Source organism: Aquarana catesbeiana, linkage group LG05 (assembly GCF_042186555.1).
Source record: "Aquarana catesbeiana isolate 2022-GZ linkage group LG05, ASM4218655v1, whole genome shotgun sequence".
NCBI classification, from domain to species: Eukaryota; Metazoa; Chordata; class Amphibia; order Anura; family Ranidae; genus Aquarana; species Aquarana catesbeiana.
The window spans coordinates 25,436,541-25,457,291 of NC_133328.1; the positions used below are offsets into that span (position 1 = coordinate 25,436,541).

At 47.9% G+C, this 20,751-nt stretch overlaps 1 protein-coding gene across 2 annotated transcripts in view; it reads right to left on the bottom strand.

The window, feature by feature from the left end:
- LOC141144134 (scinderin-like) overlaps window positions 1–20,751 on the bottom strand; it is a 355,101-nt gene that overhangs the window by 272,688 nt on the left and 61,662 nt on the right. For both annotated transcript variants that reach the window (XM_073629533.1, XM_073629532.1), the window contains exon 4: window positions 17,345–17,494. In XM_073629533.1, coding sequence (XP_073485634.1) covers window positions 17,345–17,494 — 150 coding nt within the window. The remainder of the gene's footprint in view (window positions 1–17,344; window positions 17,495–20,751) is intronic.

The window sequence follows — 20,751 nt, forward strand, 5'->3', positions numbered from 1 at the left end:
ACTCAGATTAAATACTCTGTATTTAATACTGTTTTTACGAGAACCATAGAGTACCCGAGGACACGGAAATCCAATCACACCTCACTGCTGAGGAATTCAATTGCAAAACCACAATTCTCTGCAGACCTGATCTAATCAGTTCAAGAAAGTTACATTGTACGGAACAGAGGAGCTGAGATTCTACAATGTTCCGGCAGTGCTGAACAATGTCATACTCAAGGATTTTTCTCAAAGGAAGACACCAAAGGTCTGGAGGTTTCACGTTGCCCAATTTTCCCCCAACTAAAGACAGACAATGACTTCATGGCCAAGTTTAGTGGAGCTCAATTTTTTTTTAACAAGTAAAGCCTCGTACACACGATCCGATGATTGACCAAGAGAGCGTCAAACTTTTGTCCGAAGGGCATGTGCCAGGAACTTGTCTTGCATACAAACTGTACATAATTGACGGCCAACAAACATGAACGTAGTGACGTACTACGAGGAATTTCAGCTCTTGAGCGCCACTCTCTGGCACCTTCTGCTAATGTCGTGTTTGGTGAGCACTGATTCCGAGCATGCGTTTTTGTACTTTCGACTTTTATGTGATGGACTTGTGTACAGACGATACAAAAATCTGACAACAGGCCATTGTCCGCCTAAAATTTACTAGCCTGCCATCCAACATTTGTTGGCTGAAAGTTGGACAACAATTGTCTGATGGAGCGTACTAACGGTCGGATTTTAGGCAAACAGTCTGTCATCACACAATTCCCTGCCGAAATCCGATCGTGTGTACGAGGCTTTAGGCTCCATGCACACTGGGCTCATACAGAGCGTTTTTGAGCACATGTTTAGGAGTGTTTAGTAGATTGTGGCAACTCGCCTGTTGGCCAAAACTGAGGACACAAATCAGTTAATCTGGTCTCTCACAGTACACATAACATGGAAATGCAACTATTTTAGTAAATATATACGGCTAAATACCTTTTTTTTTTTTAGCAGTCTTGTGACTTTTATCAGTGTTTGGCTGAGCATTGGTTAAAGCTTGTAGGAGGAGTTTTCATTCTGCTCTGACTGTCCTATGAGGCTGCAGGACCCCTGACTTTCTGTCTGAACAGCGCTGATTGGACATGTGCTCATCACATGCACGCTCCCAAAAACAAAACAAAACCAAAAAAAACTCTCTAGCAATGCACAGCAAACTGAGCATGTGCAGAGTATCCCCAATGCTCTGTATTATCAGGAGATTAATTGGGGACAGTGGAAAAAGGGGAGGATCAGAGAAGACAGGATCAAACAGAAATTTTACACAATGCGCAGGATTAACCCCTTGGGTTCCACAGTGAGTATAACAAGCATGCTTTACTGCATATACAGACTGATTTTACTGTTGTGGGTTTATTTAGTACCACTTTAACCACTTAAGGACCGGAAGGATTTGCCCCCTTAATGAACAGGCCATTGTCACTTTAACTGACAATTACGCGGTCGTGCGACGCTGTACCCAAACAAAATTGATGTCCTTTTTTCCCACAAATGGAGCTTTCTTTTGGTGGTATTTGATCACCTCTGCGGTTTTTATTTTTTGCGCTATAAACAAAAAAAGAGCGACAATTTTGAAAAAACAATATTTTTTACTTTTTGCTATAATAAATATCCCCAAAAATGTTTTAAAAGCACAAATTTCTTCATCAGTTTAGGCCAATATGTTTTCTTGTACATATTTTTGGTAAAAAAATCACAACAAGCGTATATTGATTGGTTTGTGCAAAAGTTATAGCGTCTACAAAATAGGGGATAGATTTATGGCATTTTTATTATGTATTCATTTATTTTTTTACTAGCAATGGTGGTGATCTGTGACATTGCGGCGGACAGATCGGACACTTTTGACACTTTTTTGGGACCATTGACATTTATACAGCGATCAGAGCTAAAAAAAAGCCACTGCTTACTGTATAAATGTATAAATCAAGGGGTTAAATGTTCCCCAGGAAGGTGTTTCTAACTGTGGGGAGGAGTGTAGTGACTGGAGGAGGAGAGAGATCGCTGTTCCTGATGATCTCTCTCTTCTCCCCTGTCGGAGCGGCGATCTGTTTGTTTACATATGCCGGTTCTGGCTCTCTGTGGTGCGATCGCGGGTGGCCAGAGGACATCGTGGCCGCCGGCCCCCTATCTCTCTTAAAGCGGCCGACGTACACCTACGGTGATTCGCGCAGGCGTGCCAACCTGCTGCAGTATAATGGTGGCGGCTGGTCGGCAAGCGGTTAAAACCTCTCAGACCCCACCGAGGTCTCATAACACATTCCTGGCCTGCTTAGATCTCATCCTGCAGCTCAGCCCCATCTGCAAGCTCTTGGAGAGGCAGAGACCCACCTTTTTGGTAAACACACGCCGTGCCTGACATGCGCCGTCATTTTTTCTGCCTGCAGTACTAGAACTCCCCGCTGCCCCAACGTTTGAGTCCATATCCTGCAGTTGTGGGTGGTGTCCAGGTGGGGACAGGAGGAGTGTACACTCATACAGGCTGATCCGTAGGATGCCCTGTACTGCAAATCCGACACCCAAGACTGTGGTATTGATCACTAGAGAAGGAGCCTAAGTACCCAAGCTCCTTCACTACCAGGACCTTCCGTCACCTATGCCAAGTCACCCCAGCTTCCCGACTGGTTGGCTGCTATATACACATAGACACTAGTACTTTAGTCATTAGTAACTGTAATATAGCCTTTTCTGGTTAGCTTGACCACACACCAACATTTGTACTACATGTTCTCTTGTAGGGTCTTGTCCCCAGATGTGAACCATATAAATGTTACACCATGCATGCAGCCCTTTAGATATGTCCTCAAGTAACCTAAGACCAGGCAATTGTACATGACCAACAAAGTTCCCATTCCTATTACTAAAGCTGTTTAAATATAAACATTACAGGTTGTTCTATCACAAACATCTGTTCCTAATACAAGTGCTTTCTCAGTGCCCATAGTGCTCCTGCCCATTGAGATAGTCATATCTTAGACTAGTAGGAAGTCTTTAGAGTCCACAGAGCATTGTATAAGTCTATGAGTCCTGGAACCCTAACTGGGTTCCCACCAAGGGGCTGATATCAAGCAAGGCGGCAACCACATACTTAGCAGAGCTCCTGTTCTCTTCCCGCACATGAAGTGACCTACCGACTTCCAGAGGCAGTTCCTTCTATTTAACTGTTTGCCCCAGCAGAGGGCAGTGCCACCAGAATGCTCGGGAAAACCTGGCTATCAGAGTTAACCCTTAACTCCCAGGTGATACCAGCTCAGCAGAGCAAAATTAAAAAGCAGTGCAGTAGTCAGATATATATATATATATAGATATATATATCTATATATACCTAGGAAAACAGGAACACATAACTCAGCAACTTGCTTATATGCTCTTTTCTCGCACTCCCCTGGGATGCTTCAGTCAGGTGGCAGCATTTCCCCACTTTGGGTTCTCTCTCCACATCCTCCCCTTTCCCTCTGCATGCCCCCATTACCTGCACTTCCTTTGGATTGTCCCCAGGCCTGCCCTGTGAACCCCCCTTCCCCAGCACAGGCGTCCACTTGGAGATGAGGACCGACCATCCAAACCTCCACTTTTACTGGCTTTGCAGCAATGTGGAATGAAAAGATCTTTTTCTTTCTGTGCAGGCCGCTCTTAGTGCTATAAGTCCACCCTACTCTAGTGATTTCCAAACTTTCAAAACAAAGGGCCAGTTTCGGTCCTTCAGATTTTAGAAAGGGGGGGGGGGGGCAGACTGTGGCCAGTGAGAGTAGAAAATGCCCTGATGTTAGTGGAAGCAAAAAATGCCCTATCCTTGGTGTCAGTGCGGGAAAAAGTGCCCCATCATTGGTGTCAGTGGGAGGAATTGTGTCCCATCTTTGGTGTCAGTGGAAGAATTAGTGCCCCGTCTTTGGTGTCAGTGGAAGGAATAGTGCCCCATCTTTGGTGTCAGTTAGAGAAATAGTGCTCCATCACTGGTGTCAGTTGGAGGAATTGTGTCCATTTGTTGTCGACATTGGGAGGAATTTTGCCCCATTATTGATGTCAGTGAGAAGAACTGTGTCCCATCTTTGGTGTCAGTGGGAGAAATTGTGTCTTATTGTTGGTGGTCAGTTGGAGAAATTGTTCCCCATCCTTGATGTCAGTAGGAGGAATAGTGTCCCATTCTTGGTGTCAGTGGGAGGAATTGCACCCCATCATTGGTGTTAGGGGGAGGAATAGTTCCCTACCATTGGTGTCATTGGGAGCAGTAGTGCCCCATCACTGATGTCAGTGAGAAGATTTGTGTCCCATCTTTGGTGTCAGTGGGAGAAATTGTGCCCTATAATTGGTGTCAATGGGAGGAATTGTGTCCCATTGTTGGTGTCGGAGGAATCGTTCCCCATCCTTGATGTCAGTGGGAGGAATTGTGCCCCTTCATTGGGAGGTATTGTTCCCCATCATTGGTGTCAGTGGGAGAAACAGTGTCCCATCATTGGTGTCAGTGGGATGAATAGCACGCCATTAATGGTGCTAGTGGGAGGATAGTGTTCTCCTTTAATGGTGTCAGTGGGAGGAATAGTACCATATCATGGGTGCCAGTGGGAAAAATATTACCCCATCATTGGTGCTTGTGGGAGGAATAGTGTTCCCCTTTATTGGTGTCAATGGAAGGAATTTTGCGCTATTACTGGTGTCAGTTGGAGGAATTATAGCCCATCATTGGTGTCAGTGGCAGAAATGTTGCCCCATTGTTGGTGTCAGTGGATGGAATAGTGCCCCAAGGCCTGGATAAAGGCCAACAAAGGGCCCCCAGTTTGGAGATCACTCCCCACACTATCAGCATTATATAGGAGTGCCCGATAGCTCCCAGATGTCCTTTTCTTCAGCCTTCTTGTGGCTCCAGCCTTACGGATCTACTCAAATAAATGGAGTATTTGCCTACTAGGAGTGTTCATATTTTGTCAGAGTCCACCCTGCAAATGATTACTTTACTGATTTCAAAACCTTATAAAGGATAAGCAAAGATGCAAATAACTGCAGTGTGCAAACATTGATTTTAATCTTCTAAATTACTGGGAAACATTGAGGCAGCCATCATCTTTAAGTGTTAATAAACCCTCCAAGTAAAAAAACACACACTGCAGTGGACATCAGCTCTTAAAATGTTTGCTGTTCACCTGCTTTTTTTTAAGCTTGCCAGTGGCGGCCCATCCATTAAGGACGCACGGGTGCTGCCCCCCCCTATCCATGCGTCCGGCCCCCTAATCTACATGTTTTTTTTTGTGACAATAACGAATGAATATTCGCTATTCTCACACTGATCCTCCTCCCGGCCAATCAGGAAATGGGCCCTGAGACCGGTCACCCGATTGGCTAAAAGGACAGGCAATCCTATTGGACACCTAGGAGGAGGAGATGCACGGCAGAAGCCGCTGTGATGCAGAGGAGGAAGAGAGACTCACCTGCCGCCCGTAGGAGTGCTGCCCACCCGGGACCTAGGAGTGCTGCCCACTCGGGACCTTGATGGGGCAAGTGCGGGGCTGGATGACCGACCGTGAGACCCCTGGGGAGCCCGGGGGGGGGGGGTTGTTCCCTGTTCCCCCATGAAGAAAAAAAACACCAGCCGCCACTGCTTATCACTTCTTCGCATTCAACCTCTGAAAATGGACTCCCCTGCGTTTCCGTCTTTTGGATGGCTACGCTGCCTTGCAGGGTCCCACGGAGCCCTACTGTAGCCACCCTAAAGATTGCACTCCTGCTTATTGGCTCTGTGCAACCAGTGATGTCACCACCACTTGCACAGGGTGCTCTGCATTCAACACAGAGAGCGCTGTGCTGCGATTGTGACTCCTGTGTGCATGCACGTGCAGGTCCATGGATAAGGTGGTACCACCGCTCCTCCTGTAGGGGGCCCTAGACGGTAGGGGGGCCCCTGGCAGCAGGCTGAATCATATGTGGGCAGGGAGGGTGATCAGCAGCTGAAAGTCGACTTCTTCTCCTCTCACTCCCACTGGCTTTCAGCTGCTACAGAAAAAGCCATACAGGGGATCGGTTCCAGTAATTGTACCGCCCCCCCTCCCTACCGATCACCCTCACTCTGCACAATACATTTCCCCTTACTACCCAGGCCCCCCTGTGTGCCCCCCTCTGCAGTGCTGCCGGCTTCCCTCCTCTCCTTCCTTCCGGCAGCTGCAATCACACAATAGGATCCTTCAGGATGGACAGTGGGGAAAGGGTCCGGTAGTCAGGGTGACCATGTTGACCCGTGTCCACAGCCAAAAGTGCCTACAATGGGCACAGGAGCATCAGAACTGGACCACAGAGCAATGGAAGAAGGTGGCCTGGTCTGATGAATCACATCTTCTTTTACATCACATGGATGGCCGGGTGCGTGTGCGGCGCTTACCTGGGGGAGAGATGGCACCAGGATGTAGTATGGGAAGAAGGCAAGCCGGGGGAGGCCACGTGATGCTTTGTCTAATGAGGTACAAGTTTCTTACTAAAGCTAATTTATAAGGTAGGCTAAGCTCACGTTTTTACAGTGACATTGGTTTTAGTAGGTTTTCTTCATACTGTCTTCACTTTTTATCGGGGGGGGCTTTTTAATTTTTTTTAAAAGGGGGCGCTGGACCCCGGAGATCTTTGATCTCTTCAATGTTGTCCAGGTAGATCTCCATCTCTCAAAGGCTGTCTACCCATGGTTTAGATCAAAGCATATTCATGTGTTAGAACGGCCCAGTCAAAGCCCAGACCTAAGTCCAATTGAGAATCTGTGGCAAGACTTGAAAATTGCTGTTCACAGACGTTCTCCATCCAATCTGACAGAGCTTGAGCCATTTTGCAAAGAAGAATGGGCAAAAATGTCCCTCTCTAGATGTGCAAAGCTGGTAGAGACATCCCCAAAAAGACTTGCAGCTGTAATTGCAGCGAACGGAGGTTCTACAAAGTATTGGCTGGGGGGGGGGGGGGGGGGGGGGCCGCCATACATATGCACGGCACAGTGGCAGAGAGTGTAAAAGTTACACACTCGAAATTGCGTAACTTTGGAGTCGCACAAGTGTGATGAATGGAGATTTATTCCCCAGCGATAAGCACTTCATTACTTCACCGTTGTACAAAAAGGTTCTTCTTATCACAAGCATTTCAGGAAATATAATAATAGTTTGGCGCTCAGAGTTGTCACACGATGTCAGTTGATGTTTAACAAGTTATTAAAGGGATTCCTTAGCAATGTCACAATAACTCCATGCAATGTTCAGCTATAAATACCTTTTTATTGGGGAGTCCAGATTTATGGTCGCAGTTATATATCTTGTACACATGCAACCCATCTAGAAATATGTTACAGAATGTGGGTGGATTGTAAAAATTGCCATAAATATTGTACTGTTTACTTACAGAGAAGTGCATTGTCATCCTAGGCTATAGGGCTGTCTGTGTGTCTCTAGCATAACTCTATAGAATGCTGCAAGAGAAAGGAGCCAATCTGAAACGGGAAACTTAGGTCCTATCACTGGTGGCTGGTGGATTTTTGTTTGGGGAGGGCAGCAAACAACCAACCCCCCCTGGCAACTTAAACCCCCCAACCACCCCAACCCCCCCCATCCGCTGGTCTGTCCACCAGCACTTACCCAATCTAGGCAGCGGGGACCGGGCATTAATGCAGCGGCGGTGAGTACTGGGCATCCATGCAGCGGCGTTGGGGACTGGGCATCCATGCAGTGGCGGTGGGGACCGGGCATCCATGCAGCGGTGGTGAGGACTGGGCATCCATGCAGTGGCGGTGGGGACCGGGCATCCATGCAGCAGCGGTGGGGATTGGGCATCCATGCAGCGGCGGTGGAGACTGGGCATCCATGCAGTGGTGGTGAGGACTGGGCATCCATGTAGTGGCGGTGGGGACCGGGCATCCATGCAGCAGTGGTGGGGATTGGGCATCCAAGCAGCGGCGGTGGGGACCGGCATCCATGCAGCAGTGGTGGGGATTGGGCACCCATGCAGCAGCGGTGGGGACCAGGCATCGATGCAGCGGTGGTGAGGACCGGGCATCCATGCAGTGGCAGTGGGGACCGGGCATCCATGCAGCGGCGGTGGGGATCGGGCATCAATGCAGCGGTGCTGAGGACTGGGCATCCATGCAGTGGGGATCGGGCATCAATGCAGCGGTGGTGATGACTGGGCATCCATGCAGTGGCAGTGGGGACCGGGCATCCATGCAGCGGTGGTGAGGACTGGGCATCCATGCAGTGGCAGTGGGGACCGGGCATCCATGCAGCAGTGGTGAGGACTGGGCATCCATGCAGTGGCAGTGGGGACCGGGCATCCATGCAGTGGCAGTGGGGACCGGGCATCCATGCAGCAGTGGTGAGGACTGGGCATCCATGCAGTGGCCGTGGGGACTGGCATCCATGCAGCGGCGGTGGGGGCCGGGCATCCATGCAGCGGTGGTGGGGACCGGGCAAAAAAAAAATCTGCCCGCTGTAATTCATGCACCCGGTGACCCGAAAGTGGCCGGACGCATGAATAGGGGGGCAAACAGCTAAATACACAGCTGGATTATACTGTACAGTGCCTTGAATGTGCATGAATCTATCCATTACCATATAGGGGGTGGCGAGGAGAGAGGGGGCGGTGCCCGGCGCACCTATGGGTCCTGTTGGGATGATTTCCCTTTACTTCCGCTCCTGAAGACTGCTTCCCAGAACTTCCAGTCTTCCCAGGAAAGAGTCAACAGTGGACAGTGCAGTCTGGAGAAAGTCTGTTAGTTTGGAGATAGGGGGGAGGAAGAGCAAAGGGGGTGCCCTGCCACCCTAGGCTATGGGGCTGTGTGCTTCTATTGATGCACACAGTGTAGGGAGACACAACTCTGGTCCCTGCATGCAAGGGCGGCTCCACAGGATGCAGCAAGGAAAGGAACCACCCTGAAACAGGAAACTTGGACACAAGTTGGTATGCCTTCCCTTTCTTAAGATAGTGCTGCTTCCCTGAACTTCCAGTTTTCATTGGAAAGAGTCAACAGTGGACAATGGAGTCTGGAGCAAGTTTATTAGCTTGAAGAAGGTAGGGGGCAGGAGGGGGCAAGGGAGTGCCTTTTCATTTGAGGCTATTGGGCTGTGTGCTTCAATTGATGCACACAGTGTAGGGAGACACAGCTCTGGTCTCTGCATGCAAGGGTGGCTCCACAGGATGGCTCTGATGGGGATTCTGATGTAATGGGTACTTTATTGGGGATCCTGATATAAAGGGGGCTCTGATGGGTACTCTGATGTAAGGGGGGGGGGTTGGTAGGGACTATGATGTATGATGTAAAGGAGGCTATGAGGTGGACCCTAACGTGAGGGGAACTCTGATTAAGACACTGATGTAAGGGGGACTCTGATGGAGGCTGTGATGTAAAGGGGGCTTTAATGTAGTGGGGATTCTAATAGGGACCCCAATGTAAGGGGGGGGGGGGCTCTGGTGGGGACTCTGATGTAAAGGGGAACTCTGATGGGGACCCTGATGTAAGGGATCCCCTGATGGAAACTTGATGAAAGGGGGAACACTGATGTAATGGGTGCTCTAATAGGGACCCTGATATAGGGGGGAACTTTGATGGGGAACATGATGTAAAGGGGTGTCTGACAGAACTTTGATGTAAGGGGGGACTCTGAGGTAGAGAGGGGATTTCATGGGGGATCTAATGTAAGTGGAGACTCTGATGGGGACCTTGATGTAAAGGGGGACTCTGCCATTCTCAGGGCTTTCAGATGTCCACAGGACTACAAGTCCCAGCATGAACCCCTGAGATCTAAGGGTGTGACCCCATAGATTTCACAGGTTCATACTGGGACCAGTAGTTCTTCACTAGTTGGGGGGTGGGGGTACCACATCTTCAGCTCTCTGAGGGGTTCATGCAGGGATGTGAGCCCCCCAAAAGTGAAGGACTACAAGTCCCAGTGTCACTATTCTCCCTGAAATGGAGGTTTTGAAATTTGAATGAATTCTCTATTCCTGCCTAAATTCTGTTGTCATCTGGAATGATGTCTGGCCATCTAGCCACGCCTTTCTAGTTCCAGAAGCGAATCGGGGGCCGCTCCCCCGGAGTCTCTGCCCATTTCAGGAAGCGTACACGGGGGGTGGATGGCCCTGGGAGCCTGGCGGGCTGGGGATAAGAGCGGCAGGCTGTGAGGTGTCATACAGCGGGACGGCGGCTCCGCTATGGCCGGACAGGGGGGTGTGAGCGGAGGGCGTGTCCTTAAAGGAGGGCGTGTCCTGGGCGGGGCTGTGAGGCTGCTCGGTGTCAGTTACATGTTTTGTGTAGAGAAATTAAAGTTCCACCATGGGCTGTCACACAGTGGGCGGTCCCTCAGCCTCATCTCCGGTGACCGCTCGGATCCCCCACTGTATTCTGGGACACTGTATTGTCCCGGGAATGAAGGGACTCAGGACAGACCTGCAAAATGCGGGACTGTCCCGGGCAATGCGGGACTGTCCCGGGCAATCTGGGACACGTGGTCACCCTACAATCCTGTGCCTGAGTCTAGGTTCATATCTGTGCAGGTCAGGAACCCGTGCATACCATGCAGTTCCCTGTGGGTGTGTTTTTTTTTAAAAAAAAGGGTCTGAGATTTTTTCCCTGCATTTGCCACAGGTACAGCAAATTCTAATAAGTGGGTTGCTGCATGTACACACAAACACGGCACACGGGACCCGCACAAGTGTGAGCCTACACTAAGATACAATCCATGTACATGTCATCTTATGGGAAGATTTCTATTGAAGGGAATGGTCTGGTGACGGTTTCTGATGCCGTAGATTTCCTAGTACATCTACCGGCCAGCTTTTGATTTCGATTTTTAGTTCTCATTTATTGTATTTCAGTCACAAACGTTTCCTGAACGCAACTGAGAAAAGAGTAAAACTCAGAGTCATCAGCTGACTGTTAGCCGCAAAAGAGAACATCACACGCCTTCGCGTAGACAGAGGAAGTGGTGATGTGGTGATCACATTCACATTCAATCGACAAACACATCCTCATTTCAGCAACCCTTGCATGCAATCCACACATGAAACAAGATGACTATGTATATCGCCATTATTTGTAGATCGGCGCGGCCACACCGGCCTTTGGGAAATTCCAGATGCCCGGCACTTATATTGATCCAATGATTTTCTTTCTTCTATTTTCATCGGGTGATCTGGCCAGGCTTTTAAAAGCACACGCTCTCCAGCAGAATGTATCAGCTTACAAAGATGAAACAAGCCACTTAAAGAGGATTTCAAGTCTGTAAAAAAAAAAAAAAGTCAGTAGCTACAAATACTGTAGCAGCTGCTGACTTTTAATATAAGGACCCACACAAGGGATCCCGTGATGTCGGCACCTCTAGCTGATTCGTCAATCGGCTGCGGGTGCAGGCACTGGCATCTGTAGTAAGGGAAACAGGAAGTGAAGCCTTGTAGCTTCACAGCCTGTTTCCTACTGCGCAAGCGCGAGTCGCACTACACTTTGTGAAAGGTCCCGCCGTCTTCTCAGATCTGTGTGTGTGTCCCAGAAGGAAGCAGGAGAGGGATGACGGGCTGCAAATTTCATGCTGCCTTTCAGTGCCCATCAGTGCCGCCCATCAGTGCCCACCAGTGCCACCTATTGCTTTAAGTGCCGCCTGTCAGTGCCCACCAGTGTCACCTATCAGTAGCCATCAGTGCCACCCATCAGTGTCGCATATTAGTACTCATCAGTGCAGCCTATCAGTGCAGCCTATTAGTGCCCATCAGTGCAGCCTATCAATGGCCATCAGTTCAGCCAATCAATGGCCATCAGTGCAGCCTATCAATGGCCATCAGTGCAGCCTATCAATGGCCATCAGTGCAGCCTATCAATGGCCATCAGTGCAGCCTATCAATGGCCATCAGTTCAGCCAATCAATGGCCATCAGTGCAGCCTATCAATGGCCATCAGTGCAGCCTATCAATGGCCATCAGTGCAGCCTATCAATGGCCATCAGTGCAGCCAATCAATGGCCATCAGTGCAGCCTATCAATGGCCATCAGTGCAGCCAATCAATGGCCATCAGTGCAGCCAATCAATGGCCATCAGTGCAGCCAATCAATGGCCATCAGTGCAGCCTATCAATGGCCATCAGTGAAGGAGAAAAATTACTCATTTACAAAAAAATTTTGACAGAAACGAAGGAAAAACTTTTTGTTTTCCTTTCAAAATGTTTGTTCTTTTTTCGTTTTTTTTTTAGCAGAGAATAAAAACCCAACAGTGATTGAATACCACCAAAAGAAAGCTCTATTTGTGGGAACAGAATGATAGAAAAATTCATTTGGGTACAGTGTTGTATGACAGCGATATTGTCATTCAAAGTGTGACAGCGCTGAAAGCTGAAAATTGGCCTGGGCAGGAAGGGGGGTGTAAGGGCCCAGTATTGAGGTGGTTAAACTGTTTGTTTGTGCATAAATAAATAAAAGCTGATGATTGTAAGCACCCCTGTCAGTGTTAAATGGTTTGTCTGTCAACTTTAACTGCTACATCTGCAAGGCAGCTTGTTTTGTTGAGAAAGCAACATATTTACTGGCTAGGTCGCCAAGTAAAAAAAAAAAAAAAAAAGAGAGCCTTAGGGCTCATTTACACAGGACATTTTAAAAACGGCAGTGCTACAGCAGCGCTAAAAACGCCAGTTTTTTTCCGCGTTTAGCCGGGTTTCTACATTAGCGTTTTTGCATGTTTTGCTGCATTAGCGTCTTTGCGTGTTTTTTTTTTACTGAAAACACACTCTATAATGTAAAAACGCCTAAAAATGTCAAATACGGCTAAACGTGGCTTGCTGTGTTTAGCTGCGTTTTTAGCAGTTTTCTGGCGTTTTTCATTTTAACAGCTCGTTTTAACTGCTCCTGCAAGCACAGGCTGGCTGTTTTTTTGTTTTTTTTTTTTTTTTTTTTTTACTGCCACTAAACGCTTATGCCTCCAAACGCCTCTGACAGTTTATGTGTGCATGGATACATAGGCAGCTAACATGGGGGGGCTTTTAGAGGCAGTTTAAAAAAAAAAAAAAAAAAAAACATCAAACGCCTCTAACAGCAGCTGTAAAAAAATGTTCTGTGTGCATGAGCCCTTAAAAAAAAAAAATGAATGAGGTGATTGCATCTAAAGCCTCGTACACACGATCGGATTGTTGGCCAACAAAACTGTGGAATTTTGTCCGAAGGGCGTTGGCCCAAACTTTTCTTGCATACACACGGCCACACAATTGTTGGCCAACAATTATGAACGTAATGACGTACTACGTGGTTTTTCAGCTCTTTAGCGCCACCCTTTGGGCTCCTTCTGCTAAATTCGTGTTAGTAGAAGTTTGGTGAGTGTTGATTTGCGCTTTTCATTTGGCGCTTTTCAGTTAGTTTCTGAACGGCCGTTCATCAACCAGACATGTTGCGGAATCGGAGGAGATAACGTGTTATTTATTATTGGCCTTGGAGTTATTGCTTTGACATTATTTTTTTGGTTGAATAAAAATGATTTGATTTGGTATATTTTCTATATTTTTGGATGGAAAGCATGAACTTTTTGGTTAAGTTCTATTGGCAGATTTCATGTCTAATTTTATTTGTTTTCTTTTTTTAAGGCACAATAAAAAAAAATTGTGTAGAATAATACTTGGTTATGTGTTTTACTTCAAATGACAGTTTGGGAGTCGGCAATTACATTTAAAAAGATACAATGTAAAATTGACAAGGGACACCAACATAGTTGTATCTTTGATCTTATAAACTACAGGATAATGGTGTTGTGGTAACTTGCCCAAATGAAAAAAAAACATAATAATATTATTCTTGATATCACTAGAAAAAAAAGCCTTTAAAAATGTGTTTGCAATTAGACATGTGCATTCGTTTTCGTCCGAATTTCAGGTATTTTCGTTATCGTTTTAACAAACAATAACGAAAGTGCAGAGTCCGAAAAACGAAAGATCCGACATAAACAAAGGCTTTATTTTCGTTTTCGTTGCTACAACAGTTCGATATAGATAAGAGATTCAACATGATGATGACAATAACAATCTGTGTCCATCAAACCTGTGGTCGAATGTGCCTAACCTTAACTCTATTAGTCCAAGATTATTCTACATAGAGAGAAAAGATTCGACGTAGAGAGAAAAGATAAATAAAAATAATGATGATGATGAATGTTATTGGCTGATTGTAACCAAAGAGGAGGAGCAGTAAAATAGCTAGAACTAAGTACACACGTACTTTGGCTTATGGTGTCTGTTGAAAGTTCTAAGAAGATTCGACGGAGCAGGTAATCTATACAGCGTCGTACAGTTTAGCTGCTCCGTCGAATCTTCTTTGAACATTCGACAGACGCCATAAGCCTTCAATGACAGATTCGACCTTAATTTGGATTTTCGGACGAATGCAATTTTTAACGAAAAACGAGATAAATAAAAACGAATTTCGGGAGTAAATAAATAAATGTATTTTTCGGACGAAAACGCAATTCCGAAACGAAATATTTCAGTGTGCACATGTCTATTTGCAATAACTCCATCAGTATCACCAGCAAAGCAGCTTCATTATTATCCCATTAAAGAAGAAGAGAATTGTGCGCTGCATTTCAAGATTTCATCATTTGCCGCTTTATGAATGTTAATTCTCCATTACGAACGCTAGTTTACAAGACCGCCCGCTTCCGGCTTGTCCTTGCTTCCGAGCATGCGTGTTTGTACTTTGGACTTTTGTCCGACGGACTTGTGTACACACGCTCGGAAAATCCGACAACAGACATTTGTCCGCGAAAAATTTTAAAACCTGCCATCCAACATTTGTCAGCGGAAAATCCGACAACAATTGTCCGATGGAGCGTACACACGGATCGGATTTTCCGCCAACAGCCCGTCATCGATCATTTCCCGTCGTAAAGTCTGATGGTGTGTACGAGGATTGGAAAGCTGCAATACAATAAATGTTTGCTTTGGGGTTTCAGATCGCTTTTACTGTCACTTTTAGGATTGGCAGCTTTGAAGACGTTCGATCCTCTCTTGTTTGTTAAGCACTTTTCATGCATAAAAAATGTATCAGAGAACAAAACTTCCCAACACGAAAGCGGAGTCTGCTGGCACGCTACACACCGAGACGGCAGGAAGACAAAACCTCAGACTGGTGACTCACCCGGCTGCTGCCTACTATATCCGCACACAGCGCGGGGTGATCTGGGCCCCACTTCTATCTAGAAATCACTGCCTCCCGATCACTACCAAACCTCAGCAGTGTATGAAACTCAGAACAAGAACAAGAATTTACTCACCGGACACTTTATTAGGTACACCTGTTGCAATCGCTTGGTAACACAAATTGCTAATCAGCCAATCACATGGCAGCAACTCAATGCATTTGGGCATCTAGACGTGGTGAAGACAACTTGCTCAAGTTCACATTGGGCATCAGAATGGGGATGAAAGGAGATTTAAGTGACTTTGAACGTGACATGGTTGTTGGCACCAGACGGGCTGGTCTGAGTATTTCAAAAACTGCTGTTCTACTGGGATTTTCACACACAACCATCTCTCAGGTTTACAGAGAATGGTCCGAAAAAAAGAAAATATCCAGTGAACAGCAGTTGTGTGGAGGAGAATGCCTTGTTGATGTCAGAGGTGAATGGAGAATGGGCAGACTGGTTCCAAATGATAGAAAGGCAACAGTAACTCAAATAACCGCTCGATATAACCATGGTATGCAGAATACCATCTCTGAACACGCAACACATGGAACCTCGAAACAGATGGGCTACAGCAGCAGAAGACCACACCGGGTGCCACTCCTGTCAGTTAAGAACAGGAAACTGAGGCTACAATTTGCACAGGATCACCAAAATTGGACAATAGAAGATTGGAAAAACGTTGCCTGGTCTGATGAGTCTCGATTTCAGATGCAACATTCAGATGGTCGGGTCAGAATTTGGTGTAAACCACATGAAAGCATGGATCCATCCTGCCTTGTATCACCGGTTCAGGCTGGTGGTGGTGATGTAATAGTTTGAGGGGGGGGGGGGTTCCTTGGCACACTTTGGGCCCCTTAGTACCAATAGAGCATCATTTAAACCCCACGGCCTACCTGAGTATTGTTGCTGACCACGTCCATCCCTTTATGACTACAGTGTACATATCTTCTGATGGCTCCTTCCAGCAGGATAATGCACCATGTCACAAAGCTCCAATCATCTCACCACTGGACAATGAGGTCCCTGTACTCCAATGGCCTCCACACTCACCACATCTCATCCAATAGAGCACCTTTGGGATGTGGTGGAAGGGGAGATTTGCATCATGGATGTGCAGTCAACAAATCTGCAGCAACTGCGTGATACCATCATGTCACTATGGAGCAAAATCTCGGAGGAATGTTTCCAACACCTTGTTGTATCTATGCCACCAAGAATGAAGGCAGTTCTGAGGGCAAAAGGGGGTCCAAACCGGTACTAGCAAGGTGTACCTAATAAAGTGGCCGGTGAGTGTATGTAGCAAAGGACTTTATAAGAGCACATATTAAAAAAGCGTTATGGTAACAGCAAATTCATACAGTTAAAATCTAAAGTTTAATTATACAAAGATAAAAAGGACACACATATGACCACATCTGAATATGACAGGAAGAAGTTCTCATATCCATTGCATGTAATTCCTTGTCAGGGCTGGGCTCAGCCCTTCCTTCTCTGAGCTGGTGGTTCAGCTGTCGTCTAATTGCCAGTTCCCATCTCTCTCCACAATTACTCAGCTGTTGATGATCCTGCTCCTCAGTCCTGCCTACTTAAGCCGTCCAGTCCAGAGGAGCTCTGCCTTCGCCATGCTCAACATCACAAGTAACTATCTCCTGCGTTCCTGTTTAAAGACTGGCTTTGCTGACATCCCTTCTGGCTCCAGATCCTGCTTGCTGGTCCACTACATTGATCCCTGACTCCTGGCTTGGCTGACTATCCGTTCCGGTTACTGAACTTTGGCTATGTTTTCACTACGTTTGTTCTTTTTACTTTTATTACTAAACAAGTGTGATTTAACTGTACTTCTGTCTCAGCCTGTTTTAATGATTTCTGACATTCTTATTGTCAGAAGGAACAGTTCACATGAGAACTCGACGCGTTTCGTAATACTGCTGGGATAAAATCAGAGCGCACGGCTTTATTTCAGGGAACGTGCTATCCATTTTAAACATAAAATGAGTCCTGCTATATGTCTGCTATTACCTTATTTTGTGCACCTTTCTGACTTGGCTTCACTTTGCTATCAGGAAATAGACTTTCCTGGTGTCCTGGATAAGCCTGGCCATCCACCTGCCAAATACATGTACTGTATATGAAATTCAGCACAGCAGTAGCCTTTACCTTGGTGAGATGGCTCGGTTCACTTCCTTCCTCCACAACGATGAGCTGGGCTCTCCCGTTTCTCTCATTATCGCGGATTCCGTTGGCCACTTGCGCAGCCTTAAAACGTTCGTATTTGTTGGCTGTTGATCCGCACCACTGGAAAATATCCTGCAATACACAATAGAACACGTTAAAATTCAACTGCGACTGCAAAAAAGCCCCCAAAAACGTTCATTTAAATATATTCCTTAGTAGCCACCAAGGATATAAATCCACTTATTGTGACAAAATGCTTTTGCAAACCCAGATATCACCTTTTAAAAGAAGAAATGACATTATCACTGTGCTGTACATAACCTGTTCGGAGAGCAGAGCTGTGGGAGGGGCCCAGCAGGCCCCACCCACTACAGGCTGCCTGTAGAAAACTACAGGAGGGGTGGAAACAAGACCAGCCACCCTGCTCAAGGAGAGAGAGCAGCAGTGATTGGTCTTTATTACAGGAAGCTCCGACACAGAGGGAAAGTCTCACACTGGATTACTACACAGATCTGGAAGAAACACACAAAGCACACCAAGACTCAAGGAAGAATACCGATGATAAATGGACCGTATTTGTTTATACAGTTATATGGACCTCTGACATGATGGGGGGGCTTCTACTGTTAGGGGGGTACTCTGAAGTGAAGAAGGGCCTCTGAAATGAAGAAGGTGAAGGGGGACTTCTAACATGAAGGAGGAATTCTGCTGTGAAGGGGGTACTCAGTTGTGATGGGGGGGCCTCTGATGTAAAGGGGGAACTCTGAAGTGAAGGGGGGCCTCTGACGTGAAGGAGGAATTCTGCTGTGAAGGGGATACTCTGGTGTGATAGGGGGGCTCTGACAAAAAGGAGGTTCTTTGACATGAAGGAGGTACTCTGATTTGATGGGGTGTCTGTAATGTGAAGGGGGACCCCTGATGTGAAGGTGGGTCTCTATCATGAAGGAGGAATTCTGTTGTGAAGGGGGTACTCTGATGTGATGGGGGCCTCTGACATGAAGGGGGGCCTCTGACATGAAGGGGAACTCTGATGTGAAGGGGAACTCTGAGGTGAAGGGGGGCCTCTGACGTGAAGGGGAACTCTGACGTGAAGGGGGCCTCTGACGTGAAGGGGGAACTCTGAGGTGAAGGGGGCCTCTGACGTGAAGGGGAACTCTGATGTGAAGGGGAACTCTGATGTGAAGGGGGAACTCTGATGTGAAGGGGGCCTCTGACGTAAAGGGGGAGCCCTGACATGAAGGGGGAACTCTGACATGAAGGGGGAACTCTGACATGAAGGGGGCCTCTGACATGAAGGGGAACTCTGATGTGAAGGGGGGCCTTTGACTTGAAGGGGGGCCTCTGACAAGAAGGAGGTTCTTTGATATGAAGGAGGTACTCTGATTTGATAGGATGCCTGTGATGTGAAGGTGGGCCTCTATCATGAAGGAGGAACTCTGATGTGAAGGGGGTACTCTGATGTGAAGGGGGGCCTCTGATGTGAAGGGGGGCCTCTGACATAAAGGGAAACTCTGATGTGAAGGGGGGGCCTCTGACATGAAGGGGGCCTCTGACATGAAGGGGAACTCTGATGTGAAGGGGGGCCTTTGATGTGAAGGGGGAACTCTGAAGTGAAGGGGAACTCTGACGTGAAGGGGGAACTCTGATGTGAAGGGGGGCCTCTGACATGAAGGGGAACTCTGACGTGAAGGGGGAACTCTGATGTGAAGGGGGGCCTCTGACATGAAGGGGGCCTCTGACATGAAGGGGAACTCTGATGTGAAGGGGGGCCTCTGACATGAAGGGGAACTCTGATGTGAAGGGGAACTCTGATGTGAAGGGGGGCCTCTGACGTGAAGGGGGCCTCTGACATGAAGGGGAACTCTGATGTGAAGGGGGGCCTCTGACATGAAGGGGAACTCTGATGTGAAGGGGAACTCTGACGTGAAGGGGAACTCTGACGTGAAGGGGGGCCTCTGACGTGAAGGGGGTCTCTGACATGAAGGGGAACTCTGATGTGAAGGGGGGCCTCTGACATGAAGGGGAACTCTGATGTGAAGGGGAACTCTGATGTGAAGGGGGAACTCTGATGTGAAGGGGGCCTCTGACGTAAAGGGGGAGCCCTGACATGAAGGGGGAACTCTGACATGAAGGGGGAACTCTGACATGAAGGGGGCCTCTGACATGAAGGGGAACTCTGATGTGAAGGGGGGCCTTTGACTTGAAGGGGGGCCTCTGACAAGAAGGAGGTTCTTTGATATGAAGGAGGTACTCTGATTTGATAGGATGCCTGTGATGTGAAGGTGGGCCTCTATCATGAAGGAGGAACTCTGATGTGAAGGGGGTACTCTGATGTGAAGGGGGGCCTCTGATGTGAAGGGGGGCCTCTGACATAAAGGGAAACTCTGATGTGAAGGGGGGGCCTCTGACATGAAGGGGGCCTCTGACATGAAGGGGAACTCTGATGTGAAGGGGGGCCTTTGATGTGAAGGGGGAACTCTGAAGTGAAGGGGAACTCTGACGTGAAGGGGGAACTCTGATGTGAAGGGGGGCCTCTGACATGAAGGGGAACTCTGACGTGAAGGGGGAACTCTGATGTGAAGGGGGGCCTCTGACATGAAGGGGGCCTCTGACATGAAGGGGAACTCTGATGTGAAGGGGGGCCTCTGACATGAAGGGGAACTCTGATGTGAAGGGGAACTCTGATGTGAAGGGGGGCCTCTGACGTGAAGGGGGCCTCTGACATGAAGGGGAACTCTGATGTGAAGGGGGGCCTCTGACATGAAGGGGAACTCTGATGTGAAGGGGAACTCTGACGTGAAGGGGAACTCTGACGTGAAGGGGGGCCTCTGACGTGAAGGGGGCCTCTGACATGAAGGGGAACTCTGATGTGAAGGGGGGCCTCTGACATGAAGGGGAACTCTGATGTGAAGGGGAACTCTGACGTGAAGGGGAACTCTGACGTGAAGGGGGAACTCTGATGTGAAGGGGGGCCTCTGACATGAAGGGGAACTCTGATGTGAAGGGGGGCCTCTGACGTGAAGGGGGGCCTCTGATGTGAAGGGGGGCCTCTGACGTGAAGGGGGGCCTCTGACGTGAAGGGGGAACTCTGATGTGAAGGGGGGCCTCTGACGTGAAGGGGGGCCTCTGACGTGAAGGGGGGCCTCTAACGTGAAGGGGGAACTCTGATGTGAAGGGGGGCCTCTGACATGAAGGGGAACTCTGATGTGAAGGGGGGCCTCTGATGTGAAGGGGGGCCTCTGATGTGAAGGGGGGCCTCTGACATGAAGGGGAATTCTGATGTGAAGGGGGGCCTCTGATGTGAAGGGGGGCCTCTGATGTGAAGGGGGACTTCTGACATGAAGGGGGTCCCCTAACTTTAAGGGGGAACTCTGATGTGAAGTTTCATG